A 21,007-nucleotide genomic window follows, 5' to 3' on the forward strand; every position below is an offset into this window, starting at 1 on the left:
CAGCGTGTCCTATTTTTTAAATACGCTTTTATTAGCTTCAGACGTATGGTGGACGTATGTATGTTAGGATGTAACGGAATCTTTGAACATGATTTTGATCTCTTTCAAAACGTCGGATTAACTCGAAATTTGGTATACTTATTAAGGATTAATGACAATTTAGTAATTGAAAAAAAAAATTGAAAAAAAAAAAATTTGAAAAAAATGAAATTCAACTACAAAATAGAAAATAAATTTTAATAAATTTGAAATAAAAATAGTGTAAGTAAAAATGATTTTATTGTAAAAGAAGCGTGGATTTTCTATAAAAGCGTATTTTGTTAGTTTTTTTGACTAATTATTTATTCCATTCATTACTATTATAAATCATTTCTGTATTCATCTTCTTCTCTCGCGTATTCTCTTCCATACCTACAGTCCTTCTAAGTCTTTTTAAGACGCTTCCTCGTCACATTACCTTACCTTATATTTAAACGCATATAAGTGTGTTTATCATTCTAGTTCCTATAGTGCCAGCCATACTAATTTGGGGTCAGATTGTATTATGATCAGTCTTAGATTATTTGTTTATTTGTTACAGAGGCAAAGTTATTGTTACAAAATTTATAAAATTACACTGTGTTTTCCAGTACATTGCATTAAATTTAAATTATTAAAATATTGATAAGTAATATCCATATAGTTGTACAAAAAGTGTCTAAAAAAATTAACTGGGAAAAAATCACGCACGATCATCCAGCTCAAATTTACTTCCCTGTGTTATGGATACTAGAGACTGACAAACATACTCATATGTTTTAAACACCCAGATAGAGAGCGAACTAATGTTCATCATACAATGTTCGCCCGATGTGGAAATCGAACCCACGACCCTCGGCGCAACAGACTGAGGCTAACTGCACCGCCGGGTCAGTCGAACCGTTCAAACTCTTTGAGTAAAGATAAAAGAAACAAGCTTATATTTAGAAAAAGAATACTTCACTGCTCGATCCAATTCAACATGGCAGGAATGACTGAGAAGCTATAGCGGATAAGCGATATGGACGTATATCAATAAATAAAACGGGGAATGTTTTTTAAAGAGAAAACCGTTTTCAGATTACTGGTGGTAGGACCTCTTGTGAGTCCGCACGGGTAGGTACCACTACCCCGCCTATTTCTGCCGTGAAGCAGTAACGCGTTTCGGTTTGAAGGGTGGGGCAGCCGTTGTAACTGTACTGAGATCTTGGAACTCATATTTCAAGGTGGGCGGTGGCATTTACGTTGTAGATGTCTATGGACTCCAGTAACCACTTAACACCAGGTGGGCTGTGAGCTCGTGCACCCATCTAAGCAATAAAAAAAAAGATGTCACGACCATCGAATGTTTATTAAGCAAAATCGTTCCTTAGTAACTTAATCAACTTATTAATTTTTTAATCCTTTTTTATTATTATCAAGAATACCCTTTTCTGGGAAGATTAAACAATAACAGGCTTTGGATGTCTGCCCACGCTCGCCTTCCGAATGAGACCGCCCACGCGCCGCCCACAGCTGATACTACGCATTATTCTAGTAAAGCCGATCTCCCGGTCGACTTCACTTCGGAGTAATAAATTAAGGGGTAATTAGGGTACTTCTTGAAATCAGTAATTAATGGACATCACTCAGTTGGGACGTGGGATGTATTTTTCGCAAAACCGAAATAAAATTCGAAAGTTAACAAAATATTAAGATTCTTACATATGAAATTGGCGTTTTGTACGGGAGGAATATAAAGCCATTTTCTTTTTTGTAAAATGTATTTAATTAATAAAAGTATGCATCGTTGTTATCTAAGCACTTTTGTCATTTCATTGGCAGTTCATTGATCCCTTTACTAAAAAAAACCATGGGGGCGAGAATCAGTAAACTCTTTGAAGGCGGCTTGGACTGCCGCGTCGGAGTTGAATTTCTTTCCTTGTGCGAAGTTATCCGAATTCCGGAAAAAATGGTAATCAGTTGGAGCAAGGTCCGGAAAGTACGGTGGATGTTGTAGACGTTCCAATTGTAGCCCATATAACCTATCGGTTGTTTGTTGTGAAGTGTGTGGTCTTGCGTTGTCGTGAAACAGCAGTGGCCTAGAGCGATTGACCAATCTCGGTTGTTTAGCAGCTAGTTCGTCCTTCATGATTTGCAGTTGCTGATAATAGATATTTATGGCAGATATCGTTTGGCCAGATTTTAGAAAGCTGTAGTGAACGACACTGGCACTAGTCCACCAAACACTCACGAGTAACTTTCTCTGAGTCAATTTTCGTTTAGGGCAGGATTTGGCTGGGTCTCCAGGGTTCAGCCACTACGACGAGCGTACAGTACCCACTTTTCATCACAAGTAATGATTCGATTTAAAATCCCTACATTATTGTGTCGGTTGAGCAAAGTAACACAGCAGTTGACGCGTGTTCGCAAGTTTGTTTCAAATCTTGCAAATCCTAACTATTGTGTAAGAAAACAAAGCGTGCTTTTATTATGACGAGTTAAATTACGTTCCCAGACTGAGAGTTCGACGAACATAAAATTAAATTAGTCTCTGCATACTAGAGACATGTTTGTTTCTCTCGTGAAAATTTCATTCGTTTTGCTCTAAGGAGCAGAACAGAACAATATTAAAGGGTATTAAACATCACTTAGTCTTCGAACTTCTTTAGACGGGTGGACGAGCTCACGGCCCAACTGATGTTAATTGGTTACCGGAGCCTTTAGTAACCAATAACGTAAATGCCGCTATACACCTTGAAACATTAGTTCTCAGTCTAAATTTTTATAAATTATTGCTTAGATGGGTTGACGAGCTCACAGCCTACCTGCTGTTAAGTGGTTACTGGAGCCCATAGACAGCTATAATGTAAATGTGCCACCCAACTAGAGATACGAGTTCAAAGGTCTCAGTATAGTTACAACGGCTGCGCCACCCTTCAAACCGAAACTCATTACTGCTTCACGGCAGAAATAGGCAAGATGGTGGTACCTACCTGCGCGTACTTACAAGAGGTCCTACAACCAGTAAATATTTATATAGTTAAATATTTTATTAATAAATACAATTGTAAATACGACTCTATTATTAATTAGAAATATTCAGAAACGCTACCATCCAGTTGCTTACTACGTCGTAGAAACGTGCTACGGCGTAGCTAGTGCTACGTCGTAGCTCTACGAAATTGAAACAAATGTAAGCCTTCTTTTGATAGGCTTGTTTTTTTAATAAGAAATCACGTGCTATTTTTTGAACAAGAAAATGATAGAGCTCCCTATACAAAAAATATCGTTGACAGAAATCTGTTGTTGTATTGCTACGAGAAGCAAGGAGAAATTAATTAAGGCTTAAGTTTTTCTTGTTACCATCAAACTACAATTAGATACTACTAGCTGTACCCGTCCGCTTCGCTGGGCATTTAAAATTAACATTATTATTTCTCACCCCCACAAAGATCCTCATTATTAACGCCCCCGCAATTGGTGTAGGGAGTCCAACACTCATATATATATTAGCCTATCCATTAAGTACACGTATTTTCTACATGGATACCAAGTTTCAAGTCAATCGGATGCATAGTTCAGTAGTTATAACGGGACATCCGTGAAAACCACTGTAGATTTATATATTAGTATAGATAACTATGGTTAGTATAACTATAATATAGCATAAGTTTTCTTAAATTGGAAGCTGAATTGAACTATTAATATTTATTAAAACCACAGATTGCCAAATCAACTAACCATAGTATATACAGGGTATTTTGAAATCGTTACTCGTAACTGTATCTTAAGTTTTTAGGTCAGTGACATTAACATCGACAAAGAAACGCTATCAGACGCTGTCACGCTCAAAAATCTCAAAGCCCACATCATACATGTCGACTTGACAAAAGCTCCGGAGCGAAACACGTAATGTTACCCGATGACAACTGGATTGACAGAAAAAAAGGGTTTCATTTTTTTTTCGCTTCATGACTGTTTTGATGTGCGAATGTCACGAAATGGTAAATATTTTTCGAATTTCATTCTGTACGGGAGTTGAACGCTGGCTGCCTATCCGGTGTGCTTAGCAAAGCTAATGTGGTTGGACTATCAGTATCAAATATCGAAGAATACCAATACGAAAACTGTAAAGTAATAGAAAAGTTAGTAATGAATTGATAATAAGCATTATCCAAAACGTGCATTCTTAATTTTAATAAGCTTCTGTATAAACTAATTCGGTCAATTTGAAGTCGTCGTAGCTTAAAGGATAATAGTCACTCTTTTTATATCGAGTGACTCTGGCGATGTCCTTTTTTTCCCGTACCTATTCGTTGGTAGCCTTAGGAGCTCAATCTGAGAGAATTTGCTAACACTAGCTCTAGCAAGAATAATGCTACGCAAAATCTACCAGCGGATTGGAATGGAGAATAAGAAGATCTGGCGAGAAACTCAGTGGGCTGTCGGTGTTCAGATCCCGCAGGCAGATATCAAATGTTCTAATGAAACATGTGTAATTAAATCGTGTTCATTAGTGTCTTTCTTCCACGATGAAGTAATAAAATCGACTCCGCAAAAAAGTAATGCGCAATTATACAATTGACACATAGATTTCAAGTCTCAAGGTAGCTAACGGTATTAATCTATACTAATATTATAAACCTGAAGAGTTTGTTTGTTTGAACGCGCTAATCTCAGGAATTACTGGTCTGATTTGAAAAATTCTTTCAGTGTTAGTTAGCCCATTTATCGAGGAAGGCTATAGGCTATATAACATCACGCTAAGACCAATACAAGTGGAGTACCAATAAAGAATGTTTCAAAATAGGGTTTAAAATAGCTCCTTAACATTCTATAATTCAAAAATATTTTCACTTTCTACGTAAATGAAGTGGGTGGTAAAATTTAGCGTTATGCCAGAGTAACTATTCTACGCGGACGGAGTCGCTGTTACGATATCAATGAACACCAGATGCGCTGTGAGTTCGTTCACTCGTCTAAGCAATTCCTCATTATTACTTTTAGAACTTTGTCGTTGTCAGTCTGTTGACGTCATTTGTCAAATTTGTTTTAAACTTTTTCAATATTGTTTCAGTCATCTCGTATCGGGAACGCGAGCGGGGACGCGTGCGAGAGACGTGACCCTTGCCAGCACGGCGGGGTCTGCATCAGCACCGACGACGGACCGGTCTGTGAGTGCCGAGACGGCGATTACGAGGGAGCATTTTGTGAACGAGGTAAGTACTGAAACTCTTTTTTTTTTAATTGCCCTTGTAGACAGACGAGCATACTTCCCACCTGATGGTGAGTGATTACCGTCGCCCATAGACTTCAGCAATGCCAGGGGCAGAGACAAGCCGCTGCCTACTAAAGCTCACAAAACATTTAAACGAATTTAAATATTATAAGCCCGAAGGATTGCAAGATTGAAGAGGGAATATGGCTTGTAGAACAAATGGCCGCTGGGGCAGAAAAGTTTTTTTTTAATTTGACTCCAACGTCTTTGGCATTGATTTTGCCAATGTCATAGTATCCAAAAAATGACAGGTGCTTAGAGAAAAATAATAATCAAAAATACAAATGAATTTGATCAGTTTTCCATAAGCGAATCTGTGATTTTAAGAACAGCACAAACAAATATTTTAGATTAATTACCTTTGAATGTGGGGATATATGACAAAGAGAACCGAAGCCGCTGTCTACCGTTAAGTACTCTCCACAAGCCTCGTTTGAAAAAGGATATGTCATAACGCTCGGGACACACCGCAGAGGGGAGCTCATTCCAAAGCCGGATGGTACGTGGCGATAAAGATCTCTGGAAGCGCACTGTGGATGAACGCAGTGGCTTCAGGTAGTATGGATGAACTCACTCTCCGGTGGCGGGTGGTGTGATGGTATCGTCTCAAACAATTCCTCAGAGCACTCCCCATGGAACGTATGGTGCAAAATACAGAGGGAAGCGAATCCCTCCGCAGATCCAGAAGTTCTAAGCGATTAGCGATCCAAGCCTTAGCAGTAATATACTATAGCTTGAGTTAAAACGCCCGGAAATAGTTTTAATTTGTGTGTCACAACGTTATTATCTGTTTTGATGTCGTCGTTATCAAGAGATACTACTATACCACTTCAAATCCCGCAGGCAAGTAAATCTTTTGATGTGAAACATATATAGCCGCACGTAAAACCGATTTCTGGCGTGGCGACGCATGCCGTGGCGACGCGTCACCATGCGCAATCGACTGTTCGATTCTCACCCACTCGATCCGGCGTTAAGCCATCTCTCTCGCTACACTGAGCTCGGATACCTATAGTGTATACTCCGTAGTGTATACAGTGTTGTTTACTACAGTACACATAACCTGTGTTTTACTTGAAAACAAATTATTTTTTCGTAATATTTTATTTTATCATTATGACATATTTAGTTCCTATCACAATCTGTTCTTTTCTGAATATTACTTTTACAGAATAATGTCGATGTTTCACATCTGCCAGACGTTCCGTGACGGCTCACATTTTTTTTTCCAAGGAGATACCGTACATAACACGTACATAGCCTGCGGAATTACATTTACGCAATTTACGGTTCAACTCTTATTGGTTATTGAACTGTAACAGCTCTTGTTTTTACAAGTATAAATTAATGAAAATGTACAGAAAATGCTTTAGAGGTATCGTTAAGAGCATTTAGATACATATTACGTATATTTTACTGAAAGGGATTGCTTACGTGTGGGAGCCCTGTAGTAATTAATTCAGAGGTAACCAGAATTGTGGCGAGGCCCTTACGACTCGAGACTGTCAGCAACAAAGTTTCATGTTGAATTTAATTATATATGAAAATTTTACTACAATTTTTTGGAACGAAGTTCCTTATGGGACGATGCTAACCGGGAAAAAACGTCCGTAATGTAAGATTTTTATTAATATTGCATACAGTGTACGACGTAACTTTGTAATAACGTACAAAAAATAACATACATTTTTATCATTCATTGACCACGATCTCAGAGCGTTCGTTTGCGCAATACACTAACTCTTATGCAAACAACCGTGTATGAAGTGTACCACAATAAGTTCGCACGTTACCGAATGACCGTGGGTTGTTGCGAAACCTCCAGTTTTATTTTCTTTATACCTCGAATAGAAATTAAAATTAATATTTTTATAATAAGGAACTTCGTTCTTATCCAGTGTCCCACGACACCACACATCTTTTTAAGCTATTGCATAGATTTAATCGCGGGCCTTGAGCGCGGCTTGAGAGCGGAATCATGAAATTCCGTAGCGAAAAAAACCTTCCACCCCTCACTACGCCTACTATGTAGCTCGCGTTCAACACATTCACACGTCTAAACACCGATTTATTATTTATGTACTATCAAAATATGTGATACAATTTCGTGGGTAACACAACGATAGCGCGATTCAGCTTTTGCGTCAAGCGCCATCTAACGGCGACAAACGGAATTGTAAAATAGAAAATTATATCACATTGCAATGCGTTGGGCGTGCCATTTTCTATCGCTTAGTCGAAGAATTTTATTCCTACACCTACTACTTATTCAGTGATTGGAGTGGCATTAAAAATAAACTAGCTAAACCTTGATTCTGGGCAAATGAGAGTTAGAACTAGCATCCAAAGGCGTGTCTCTATCCCATGTAGCGCCCTCTAGTGAATCCGCGGTCAAAATGGACTCATTCACAATGTAGCAGATTCATTGAAAGTTAGCCCACTGAGTTTCTCGCCGGATCTTATTTTATTGTTGTTTTAATATTAAATTATTATTCTCGATTTATAATTGCATAAGTTGATAAAAAATGCTATGCAATAGCTTTACCGCGGCAGTCTCCGAGCGCCACACGTCTTTTTTATGTTTGTATTGCTTGGGATATCAATTGGCTATTATTTATGTCAGTGGCAGGGGAATTCATGTTGTAGTATAGGGTTGCAGTAATTGCTTTATCACCAACTGGTCGTGATACCACGAGTCGGATGGCCTCTCTATGACAATAAATGTTAAATAGCTCTGGTTTATATCACGTCCAGGTATCAGACCCACAAATGCTTGAACGAAAGTCACGAATACCGCTAGGGTCACTTGCACGTTTACACAATTAAAATGCTCTACACGTTTTCCGAGCATCGTTACAGAATGTCGGGCAACCCTATTCAAAGCGGCCAAATGGTCGAACGACTAGAATTTCTAGTTTTGTTTAACGCGTACGCTGTCGTATATGGAAACCATTTTGACGAATTAATTGTTCTAACAACGTTCTATGAGGCTTTCATTTTGTTTTTGCTAGGGCTAGTGTTAGCAATTCTCTCAGGTTGAGCCCGTGAGCTTACCTAACGGTCCGCGTGAAGTTGGAATAACCCCTTAGGCTACCAAGGATTAGGTAGGAAACATAAAAAAATTTTTTAGACACATCTTAAATATACACATACCCAGTGTGGTGAAAGATTGTCTAGAGCTCCCCGGAGCTTTTAAGTATCATAAGATGATTGTCCATTATTGACATTAAGGCATTAAATTCGTCCCACAGTCAATTTTATTGGAATACTGCGTATTCAATGCCAAGGGTTATCCGTAATGCATATTTTCTTTAGCGATGAGTATCGAAGCTAAGTTAAGTACAGTGAACATCAAAAGAGAATGGATGGCGCATTAAATAGTATGAAGCTACAGCTGGCGCCATCTGTTACCAATATGGTTGTACTAGTTAGTTGTAGAAAATTTTTTTTGGAGATAACGTTGTCATATCCTATTCTCGTATTAATTGTTTTATGTTCTGATATATAATGTTTTAACACTATTTAGAATTAAGTTTTTGGTTATGTGGAACACGTTTACGATGCATGCAGAGAATAATACCGCCAACGCCATCTAGTATATTTTTATATTGTCTTCGATTGAAGCATTCACAGGGTTGGATTACATTGAATGATGAACGAGCAATTCAAATTCCCGGTGAGAAAACTGATTTTGTTAGAATCAAAATCACGTTTGATAGTCTCAACGATAGTAAAAACCTTTAGTTTAACGTCAAAAACTTCATCATTTCACTTTACTGCCAATAACTGTACACGGCTTGAGTTAAATATAAAACAGTTGTTTGAGTTTGAGTTCTCAGTTGTGAAGTTAAGGTCCTGGTTATAAAAAAGGCATTTAGACGCCTCTAAATGCCTTTTTACACGAGCGGAAAATCACAGTCTTATAGTAAACTAGCGACCCGCCCTCGCTTCGTTTTGGGGTATTGTAATTCATTATTGATTATGGAAATGAGATGGTACGTTTTTTTTCTAATTACTTCACACTTATCGTTATATTTTGGGTGATTCAGACTATATTTTTATAAATTATAGCCTATGTGTTGTTCTGATGTGTTTGATCCATTAACGGTGCTTTTAGGCACCTCAAGCACCGGTCACCGTCCTCGTCGAACCCGTCGCTTGCGAAACACTGCTCTTGCTAGGGTCAGTGTTAGCAACTCTCCGGTTTGAGCGCCGCGAGCTCACCTGCAAACGTTAGGGCGAATAGTCTTTCAAGGCTATCAGCATAGCTAGGAAAAAAAATCTGTTGTGTCAGCTATATGATTCTAAAGTTTTATTAAAATTCGTTCAATAGTTTTTGCGTGCAATAGTAATAAACATACATCCATACATTCTTACAAACTTTCGCGTTTATACTTAATATTAGTAGGATTGCATATACGGAACTTCTAATGCAGTATTTTGATTGGATTTAGCTGGTCAAAGATACATTATAACTAGAATTGCATTCATAGTTTGATTTCATTTCGTTTATTACTTTCGGTTTTATTTAGTATTATTTATTAGTTTTGTTTTTTCCTAATTTATTTGGAGAAAAATTCAAACGAATTAAGATATTTTTTTCAGTTTTTCTGAATTTTCCGGTACATTTATCGCATTTATAATATTAGTAGGATAGTTGTTTAATCCTATACCGAAAAACGTGACTGCTAAGTAGGTATCTCATAAGAAGAACTTGAACCTGATAGCAGGATTTCATCACATTTGGAATGTGTATAAGCAGGCTTCCTATTTCTTAGGCCACGAGACATTCGAAATTACAACTTCAAATTTATGCTTTTCAAAATTCTATATCGTCATCTATACTAATATTATAAAGCTGAAGAGTTTGTTTGTTTGAACGAGCTAATCTCAGGAACTGCTGGTCCGATTTGAAAAATTATTTCAGTGTTAGATAGCCCATTTATCGAGGAAGGCTATAGGCTATATCATATCACGCTAAGGCCAATATTTTCCCTTTTGAAAGCTTCCGCTGCGTGCGCTGCAGAAACGATTAAAGTTTCGCTAAAATAATGTATGACAGAATTGTTCCCCTTTAAAAGATCTAAAAAAAATTCCGCGCCAGCATATGTCTATATGTTAAGGTTGGCTCACTATAACGTTTTTATGCTAACCAAATTTGTTCTAAAATAAAACATTATTTGTGAACTATTCCACGCGGACGAAGTCGCGGACAAGAACTAGTCTAAAATATATATGCTTAATATTCATTTTAAAATTCGACAGCATCTTAATATACCTTAATACATTGATAAATCAAATAAATACTAAGCATTTACATATTATTCATAATTTAATACAAAAATCATAATTTAGCAATTTTATGAAGTTTTATCGTGAGTGGAGTTTCTGAAGCCCTCCTTGAATTCTGGAAAATGCAATTTATGTACGGCTTAAGTCGAATGTGACCTTACACCTTTGACATTTACCTGTTACGACCTCTGGTTAAGTTGCCGTTTAGAATAGATGGCATTGACCGTAGCGACGAAATCAATGTAATGGCGTGCGAAATGATTTTGTTAAGAGCTTTGTATAATTCAGAAGAGGTCATATTTTTGTTTTATTGCCCTTGTATGCAGACGAGCATACGGCCCACCTGATGGTGAGTGGTTACCGTCGCCCATAGACTTCCGCAATGCCAGGGGCAGAGCTAAGCCGCTGCCTACCGCTTTCTTATAAACGAACCGTTTTAAAGGAAATATGTTTTATCTCATTTAACTGTCCTTTTTTATACGATACTTGTATGACTTAATACTCATAGTGTTATGAGTGAGAGAAAATGAACAAATTATTCTAAATTTCAAACAGTATTATTACTTTATATTAAATAAAAAAAAAGAAAACGTATATACGCGGAATTATATTTTTATTGTATAAAAAAAGAAGGTACATCGAATTAGATTTTTATTGCTCCGGGATAACGCCTACTAAACTTGGCACAAACAAGTTAAATTCCAATTTATTTTCGAACATTTTACCATTGCTAATATTATTGTTCATACCTTGTTATTTATTGTGACGTAAAAGCCTGTTTTTGGTAATCTGTTGCTACTAGTTTTGTTCATTAGTTTAACTATAGTCGTATCTATCAATTATTATAAATAAATACATATGATACTGCACTGTAGACTATTTGGAACGCATCTTTATGAATACTAGAGGTCCCGCAGTAGTCGAAATTCGACTATAATTAATTGGAATTATAAGTTTGTACACTATTATGATTGTATTTTATACTTCTATAATCACAAATTTCGCCAAGACTACACTATAAAAAATATTAGCAAAGACAAACAATATTTAATCTATTCTCAATTTGATAACAGACGTCAAGAACAAAAGTTTGACAATAAATAGTATGCATGCGGTGTGCGTCAAATACATGGTATGTAGTGTGTGTAATGTTTTCTTCATTGATTTAATGTATATTTTATGCATTATTTAAAAAAAAAATTAGCATTGTGCGCTTCTTCTCTATATTCTCTATAAGTGTGGAAAATTTCATACTGCTCCGTCCGCGCAATTTTCGTAAAAAGGGATACAAAGTTTTTGCTTCACGTATTAATATGTCTTTATGAATATGCAATTACTTTTTAAAACATTGTCTTTGTTGTAATATATCAAGTTACTTACTATACAATATTATGGTACTTACTAAAGTGAGTGAGTTATAAGGAATGAAAACTTAAATAGGCGCGTCGCAGTCGTAGGCATCGAAATGATAGCTTAACCTTACATAACTACTAAGAGTTAGTGATATTTACTTTTATGGTTTACGAAGTTGTAACGGATTTATCAAACACACGTTACAAAGTATTTTATTGAAGCTGGTTTGTAACTGGGTAGAATAGTAAATTGTTTTATGTAATAAAGCAGAATTACAATTTAGAACAAGTACTTTTTGCTGCCGGCTCATTATTATTATTATTATTATTATTAATGCTTTATTTCAGTTATTTTTTTTTTTAAAACCATAACATTTTGTTAGTAATAATTACTTATAATCTATGTTAGTAACTTAAAAAATCTAACACATAACTATCATTATATACATTTTATACCATTATATATAATTTTTTTTTCTCCTTAATTTCTTCTTTAATTTTTTTATTAAAGGCTTATATTAGCTTTCAGTTTTTCAAACTGTATTTATTTTGTTTTTTTCTTCTCCACCTCCACCCAGTACTTAAGGCAGGAATTATAGGTAGAGTAGTTAGGAGAGAACACTGCTACTATGAACTGATAAAGCCAGTAGCTAGGTAAGTAGCTAGAGGCCGGGATAGGGGGTATCTTCCGACGAATACCCGGACAGATTATCATTAAGATCCCAAAATGAAATGGCCCGGAGCGAACACCTCACTCCCCCTTACGGCTATCCACTAAGTGTTCATGAAATTTTTATAACGACTGCCTTCACAAATGGTCCTTGATATTTTTTTAATCAGCATTCCTGGTGCTAATTGTGCTGATGTTTCTACGAACTCTTTGGAGTTCAGAGACATCACAAGCGAACGCGACCTACCTTGAGACTTGAGGTTTAAGTCTCATTTATAATGAACGCTTCGTGATAATAATGGGAACGTGCCTGTATATTTTACGTCTAACATTAATGTTTGTTAATGTATTTTTTTTTTCTGGTATGGGTGGACGAGCTCACAGCTCACCTGGTGTTATATGGTTACTGGAACGTAAATGCGCCACCCACTTTGAGATATAAGTTCTAAGATCGCACTATAGTTACAACGGCTGCTCCACCCTTCAAACCGAAACGCATTACTGCTTCACGGCAGAAAGAGGCAGGGTGGGGTACCTACCCGTGCGTACTCACACGAGGTTCTACCACTAGTAAATAATAATAATAATTTATTGATTTCTCTCGAAAAGGTACAAATACAAATGGAAATTAACCTTATAATTTATTTTGTAAGCCTTTGAAAGAGCTGAAGTCTGTACTAGGTTCAAAGACTTGTATTACTGATCTCCAGGCTCCCTCCTTATTAAGATAGATTAGGTTAGGTTAAGTCGTGAACAGATGCTGCGGACTAGTGTTGAGAGATCATTAGGTGTTATCATTTAAGGTGCGTGCGTGCGTGCGTGCGTGCGTGCGTGTGTGCGTGCGCGCGCGTGTGTGTGTGTGTGTGTGTGTGTGCGTGCGTGCGTGTGTGTGTGTGTGCGTGTGTGTGTGTGTGTGTCTGTGTGTCTGCATCTATGCGTGTTTATTATTACTATTATTACATAGGTATAAATAATTAATTGATAAATTAAGTAAATAACCAAGTCGTTTGTTTTAGGAACGGACACTTTGTATTTTTAAAGCTTTTCATCTCGTCTTTCTGTGCGCCCTCACTGCTCATTGATTCCAATAGTTTCCGTCTCGGTTGGTCCCTAATTCGATTCGGTCGAGTCATCGTTTTCAGGCGGTTGCACCGAACTCGTTATTTATAGATTTGAAAAGAGTAGAAAATGCGGTTTTGTTTCCGTACCATTTCATTACAAATTTATGTTTTGCGGTGCCACTGTTTTTTTGTTGTTTTTGATTTGTATACATTTTTTTACTGATTGTAGGACCTCTTGTAAGTCCGCGCGGGTAGATACCACCATCTTGCCTATTTCTGCCGTGAAGCAGTAATGCGTTTCGGTTTGAAGGGTGGGAGAGCTGTTGTAACTGTACTGAGGTCTTAGAACTTATATCTCAAGGTGGGCGGCGCATTTACGTTGTAGATGTCTATGGGCTCCAGTAACCACTTAACACTAGGTAGGCTGTGAGCTCGTCCACCCATCTAAGCAATAAAAAAAATACAGACAAAATTTTCACAGATTTCAATTAAAATATATAAAAAAAAATTATCTTGTCATATGTACGTGCAATTAACCGTGAATACTTCTGAAACTAATTCACGTATGTGCGTAACAAATGACGCCTTATTAACGCCAATTTGATATTTGTAATTGATACTTTGGCTTGCTCAGTGTCGCGTTTGTGACCTTTTAATTCTGAGACATGCGTAATTCTTCTGAGCCGACAACACGTATAAGCGTCTTCATTTAATGAAATAGTAGAATTCCACTTGGTTTTAATATGTAATTTGCGGACTGTAGATGCATCTTAACAATGAGTTGCCAGTGAATTTATCTACCTAACTGCATTTCGAAAAAAAAAGATGTGCGGTGTCCCGGGATACCGGATAGGAACGTAGGTCCTTATTATAAAAATATTAATTTCAAGTTCCATTCGAGGTATAAAGAAAATAATGATTCGGGTATACATTTTTTATTATGATTTTTTTATTGATAAAAATAAATAAAAACTACTTTACAAAGTTACCACCTTTATTTTATTCACAATGATTTATAAAAAATATATAATAGTAATATACAATGAAACAGCTATTTATATAAATAATAATAATAACCGTCATCATGTAGACTATACATTAGACACTGTATAGCCATCATACTAAGACTATACATAAATAATAAAAATCTTACGTTACGGACGTTTTTCCCGGCTAGGGTACCCCTCCGCATCGTCCCATACCGAACTTCGTTAAAAAAAATATATTTAAAAACTGACAATATTTTGGGAACTATGAACTCATTCTTTTGGCCAGCTCGGTCAATTGAAATATGACAAGATAGAAGAACTTCGTTAATTCGAGAATGTAGTCTCTTCTCTTAGATTAATGATCTTCCCTGGTTCCACACAATTCTATCTGTTACTCCAGCTACCTACGGACGATCTACGAACAAAAACGGTATAGGGAATGACAAAGAGATATCTTCCAACGAAGCATCGTTTTTGTTCGGTATCACAACGGTCCTAACATATGTATTTATTTATTTATTTATGTACACACAAAAAAGAAGACATAGTACAGAGTAATAGGAAAATTATGTACAAAGGCACTGCTTATTTCTTTAAGAAATCTCTTCCAGCAGACCTGCGAGAGGATTATCAGAATAATAATTAAAAGTGATGAGTGTGTGTAGAACAGCTAAAATAACAAATACAACATGAGAATTATAGTAATGCACATACACATAGCAAATATTGTTAAACTTGAATACAAAACATTATAAGTAACTACTAAGTAATGTACTTCTTCCGAACATAAGATTATCGTGAACACTTCGTTAAAGCCGTTATTTAATTTATTCTATTTTAATTACCGCTGCAATAAAAACTATTTGTTCGTTGCTATTGACGAATTTATTGGGCAATCGGTTTTGTAGACAAGTCGTCATGGCCTAAAGGATAAGACGTCAGTGCATTCGTATGACGCGATGCACCGGTGTTCGAATCCGGCAGGCGGGTACCAATTTTTCTAATGAAATATGTACTTAACAAATGTTCACGATTGACTTCCACGGTGAAGGAATAACATCGTGTAATAAAAACCAAACCCGCAAAATTATAATTTGCGTAATCACTGGTGGTAGGACCTCTTGGGAGTCCTCACGGGTAGGTACCACCACCCTGCCTATTTCCGCCGTGAAGCAGTAATGCGTTTCGGTTCGAAGGGTGGGGTAGCCGTTGTAACTATAGTGAGACTTTAGAACTTATATCTCGAGGTGGGTGGCGCATTTACGTTGTAGATGTCTATGGGCTCCAGTAACCACTTAACATCAGGTGGGCTGTGAGCTCGTCCATCCATCTAAGCAATAAAATAAAATAAAAAAGACAACTGAAAAGCCATCAATGAGACGCGCACAACTGCGAATGATCAATTCGCGGCAAAAATTAGCCGGATGGCACAGTGCGGGCTTACGATGATTGCATTTATTTGCCAACACCGTGAATGCCCTTCGTTAGTGCTCGCTGTGTATTTCCTCAGATAAATTGTAACTTTAGAAACGTAATATTTTTGAAGTGAAACTTCTAACGCGACTTCCAACAAGGTTACGTTAAATGCTTAACGCTACGAGTAGCGTCCAATATAATAATGAAGTATTTAAAAAATAATAATTCTATATTAATAATATATATATAATTTTTCTATCTGTAATTTAAAATATATAAAACATAAATGTTGAAGATGTCGCATCTCTTATACACAGCATTCTCTATTACAAGAGCAATCTAATTAAAGGATGAAAAATGAACTGGAACTGGAAAAAGGTACATCGAAAAAGAAGTTTCACTTCATTCACGCGCACCGTTTTTTTTTTCCCACTTATGCTGTGATAGCCTTGAGAGGCCATTTCAGCGTGTATGCGAGCTCTCGGGGCTCAAACCGGCAGTGTTGCTAACACTGACCCTAGCAAGAGCAGTGGTTCGCCGAATCTACTATCGGATCGGAAACGCGACCCACTGAGAAGATCCGGCGAGTCATTTTAAAAATCGAGTCATGAATATTAAGATATTTATGACTATCTAAATATCTACACTAGGAATGTTGTGCATGAAGTGATGAAATGCAGAAAGTCGAGCGCTGAGCCGCTGGATACGAGGGTCGGATCAACATAATCCGGCTTTAGAACGATTTTAAGATTCCAGAATAGTCGATAGATAGCGTTTGACGTATATTTGAAAATTCTCTTGGATTTTTCAGTTTATATGGCTTTTTGAGAGGTCTGATAGAATGTGGTTGAAAGTATGTAATAACCGAGTTTCAATGGCGGTACGATGCGATATCTATTACTTTCAAAATTGTTAATTGGCGTTTGGTTTCACCAATATTCCGATATCTGTCCCGTAATAGTGATACGTTCCAGTTCGGATTGGGAAACTGTTGTATATACTACAGGTATATACAACAGTCTCATCTTGATACTCGATCAGTATCACAACAGTCATACTGGTCCTACCACCAGTTTTCACTGGTGGTAGGACCTCTTGGGAGTCCGCACGGGTAGGTACCACCACCCCGCCTATTTCCGCCGTGAAGCAGTAATGCGTTTCGGTTCGAAGGGTGGGGTAGCCGTTGTAACTATACTGAGACCTTAGAACTTATATCTCTAGGTGGGTGGCGCATTTACGTTGTAGATGTCTATGGGCTCCAGTAACCACTTAACATCAGGTGGGCTGTGAGCTCGTCCATCCACCTAAGCAATAAAAAATAAAAAATATAATTAATATTTAGACGTCATGTCTCAAGAGGGGACATTTATGGGCTCACGCAGCCGCTTAGCAATAAATAGATCTGCATTAACTAATAAGGGGAAAATAGTTTTATTTGAGAAATTTATGGGCGAGAATTGTTAACAACTTAAATTAAGTCTAATGTTTCTAATTTTAATATAATTTAATCATAATTTATAATTTAAACAAATAATTAGTGCTCCCAAAAAAAAAGAAAAAAGCAGTAAAGTAATTCCTTAAAAAAAAAAACTAACAACTTTGAATTTGGAACATCGATTCTAAAACCAATACTACCAATATTAGGCAACATGGCCGCTCCATTTCACGCGCGACGTCCGAACGCTCTGAAATTCAAATTTCCGATCTGGCGAGTTCGGTTGTTTCCGTCGCACGTCGGCCGGAATAATAGCCCCGGACGGCTGTCACGGAAATGAGAACGATGACGGACCCCGGATACTCACGAGCGAGGATGCGACTGACCTTACATTTCGAAGTGTCTAGCTTGACAGATGATTGGCTAAATTCGAAATGCGAATGCGGAGCGTTTGAGTTCGGTTGTGACATTTGATAGTTTGTTGTTTTTTTAGTACGCTTTTATTAGCTGCGGTAGGCAGCGGCTTGGCTCTGCCCCTGGCATTGCTGAAGTCCATGGGCGACGGTAACCACTCACCATCAGGTGGGCCGTATGCCCGTCTGCCTACAAAGGCAATAAAAAAAAAAAAGCTTCAGACATATTATTATGTATGTTTGTAACGGAATCTTTGAACATGATTTTGACCCCCTTCAAAACGTTGGATTAACTCGAAATTTGGTATACTTATTAAGGACTGATGACAAATCAATATTATAAGAAAAAAAAATTGAAACAAATAAAAGTTGAAAAAAGTGAAATTCAACTAAAAAATGAAAAATTAATAATAGTTTAAAAACGCTTTTTTTACAATAACATAATTTTTTCTTACACTATTTTTAATACAAATTAATTAAAGTTATTTTAAATTTTTTTGTTGGATTTTCTATAAAAGCGTTTTTTTTTTAACTTTTTTTTTGTTTTTGAACATGTGTGCGTTTTACCTTGAGTTTATGGTTAGTGTATTCAAATTCGATTCCATTTGGCGCGAAATAGATAAACTTTCTCCAATTTTGAAATCAGTACAGCCTTTGTCGGCAGTGTTTCTTTCTATCGATAGGGATAGTAGTTCTTAAGAGTTAATGTTTCATTAGTTTGTTCAATGCTGATCTTCGCGCATTTGAATTACTTTAACGCTTTTCTTTTTTTTTTTATTGCTTAGGTGGGTGGACGAGCTCACAGCTCACCTGGTGTTAAGTGGTTACTGGAGCCCATAGTCATCCACAACGTAAATGCGCCACCCACCTTGAGATACAAGTTCTAAGGTCTTAAGTACAGTTACAACGGCTGCCCCGCCCTTCAAACCGAAACGAAGTCGTCGTGGCCTAAAGGATAAGACGTCCGGTGCATTCGTTGTTGCGATGCACGCATTTACGTTCTAGATGTCTATGGGCTCCAGTAACCACTTAACACCAGGTGGGCTGTGAGCTCGTCCACCAATATAAGCAATAAAAAAAAAAACGCATTGCTGCTTCACGGCAGAACGCTGGTCCTGCTCGAAAGAAAATTTGGATAGCTTTGTTTAGAGGTTAGCAGTCATTCAGCCGTGGCCATTGCTATCCGCGAGCGATTATAATCACTTACCATAAAGTAGTTCTAAGGTTATCAAACTTCTAAAGCAACACTAAAAATATATATTATAGCCGTAACATTACAGTAAACGGACAATAAAAGGACATTAATCGTCGACAAAATCCTAAATTTCCCGCGTTAAATATACATTTTCTCAACCCAAACGTAGCCAACTCCTTTCGTTATCCGAGTTATTTAGTGGCTTTCATTAAAAACCTTTCATTACCCAAGAGACGCGGTTAATGTATTACAAAAGGTCTTAATGTAAGACCTTCAGATCCAACAAATAAACCCTATAGCTTTAGTTGTATGGTGCACAGTTGAGTGAACATCTGCGGCTTAAAATCGAATTCAAAAATGTATGAATAATTTAAATCGTAAAATAAATCATTCGTGAATGTTCTCGAATAACATCTTAAGAAATTGTTTGCATTCGTTGAACTTATAATAGTTAACCAACAATTTCAAGAATATGGAAATAGTTAACTTTAACTAATTTTAGTTGAATAAATAGGAGTGTTGCGCCAACATATAATATTAATAGATGATGACCGAGCTTCGCTCGGTTTTTTTTTTGATAACGCCATCTTGTTGTGTCTTTAAAGCGGTTAGTTGCCCTCAATTAAGAAAAATAGTATTATTATTCGCCAATAGATGTTGAAAACACGAATAAAACAATATTTTCTGAAAATAAATCGTAGTTAGATCGATTTATCGTTCCCGAAATTCCCTGTATACTAAATTTTATGAAAATCATTGGAGCCGTTTCCGAGATTCAGATTATATCTAAACAAGAATTGCTCGTTTAAAGGTATAAGATAAGAGACGTGGGAAATAATACTAATGACAATAAAAAGTCGTTAAACATTAAATCGTAGCAGTGGTTTTAAATAATTCTAAGAATTGCAAAAATGAATGTTGCATGATTTCAAATAGTAAGTGTACGTAATATATTGGCGTTTCTTGTCGATATATAAACTGCATTCGGAATCGATGACAAAACTATTCGAATAAAGATGAAAGATTTGACTCAAATAAACAAAACGTAGCCTCATGTTTTCTTTATTTATTGCTTAGATGGGTAGACGAGTTCACGGCCCACCTGCTGTTAAGTGGTTACCGGAGCCCATAGACATCTACAACGTAAACGCGCCACCCACCTTGGGATATAAGTTCTAAGGTCTCAGTATAGTTACAACGGCTGCATTCGGAATCGATGACAAAATTCGATCAAACCCTTCAAACAAAAACGTATTACTACTTCACGGCAGAAATAGGCGGGGTGGTGGTACCTACCCGTGCGGACTCACAAGAGGCCCACCAGCAGTAAAGTAATAATGTCCAAAAATGCCTTTAAAACCACGTGTATTTATATTTTTAAACAATTTTACACGTGTGTGGAAATATTGGGGATTTATTGCTTAATTAGCTTTGGCAAGGTCTTTGGACTGTCCATAACAGAACGAAGTGGAAGATGATCGTACAAATAGCCACAAAGACTTTTCAAGGACATGACGATCAGCACTGAAGCGACTAAGAAGAAGAATAAGAATTCGTACATCGTTTTAGTATCTTCAAAGCCGTTATACAGTATTACCCTTCATGTAATCATTATTTATATCGAGACTATTTTTGGGTGTCAGACATATAAATTAAACAGACTAACTTTATTCACACTCTGATTTAATCTGCCAATTTTACATTGATGCGTCTTATTCAACTACCCGCTTCTGCTTTTTTTTTTTTTTCCTACCTGATCTGATAGTCTTGAGAGGCTATATCAGCGGAACCTTAACTAGTAGGTGAGTTCACGAGGCTCAAACCTGACGACGTTGCTAACACGAACCCTAGCAATGAATCTACCACCGGATCGAAAACGCGACCCACTGAGAAATCCGGCGAGAAA

At 36.9% G+C, this 21,007-nt stretch overlaps 1 protein-coding gene across 2 annotated transcripts in view; it reads left to right on the top strand.

The window, feature by feature from the left end:
• LOC101744215 (neurexin 1) overlaps positions 1–21,007 on the top strand; it is a 193,118-nt gene that overhangs the window by 113,768 nt on the left and 58,343 nt on the right. For both annotated transcript variants that reach the window (XM_012688613.4, XM_012688612.4), the window contains exon 5: positions 5,078–5,219. In XM_012688613.4, coding sequence (XP_012544067.2) covers positions 5,078–5,219 — 142 coding nt within the window. The remainder of the gene's footprint in view (positions 1–5,077; positions 5,220–21,007) is intronic.

Source organism: Bombyx mori, chromosome 25, assembly GCF_030269925.1.
Source record: "Bombyx mori chromosome 25, ASM3026992v2".
NCBI lineage: Eukaryota > Metazoa > Arthropoda > Insecta > Lepidoptera > Bombycidae > Bombyx > Bombyx mori.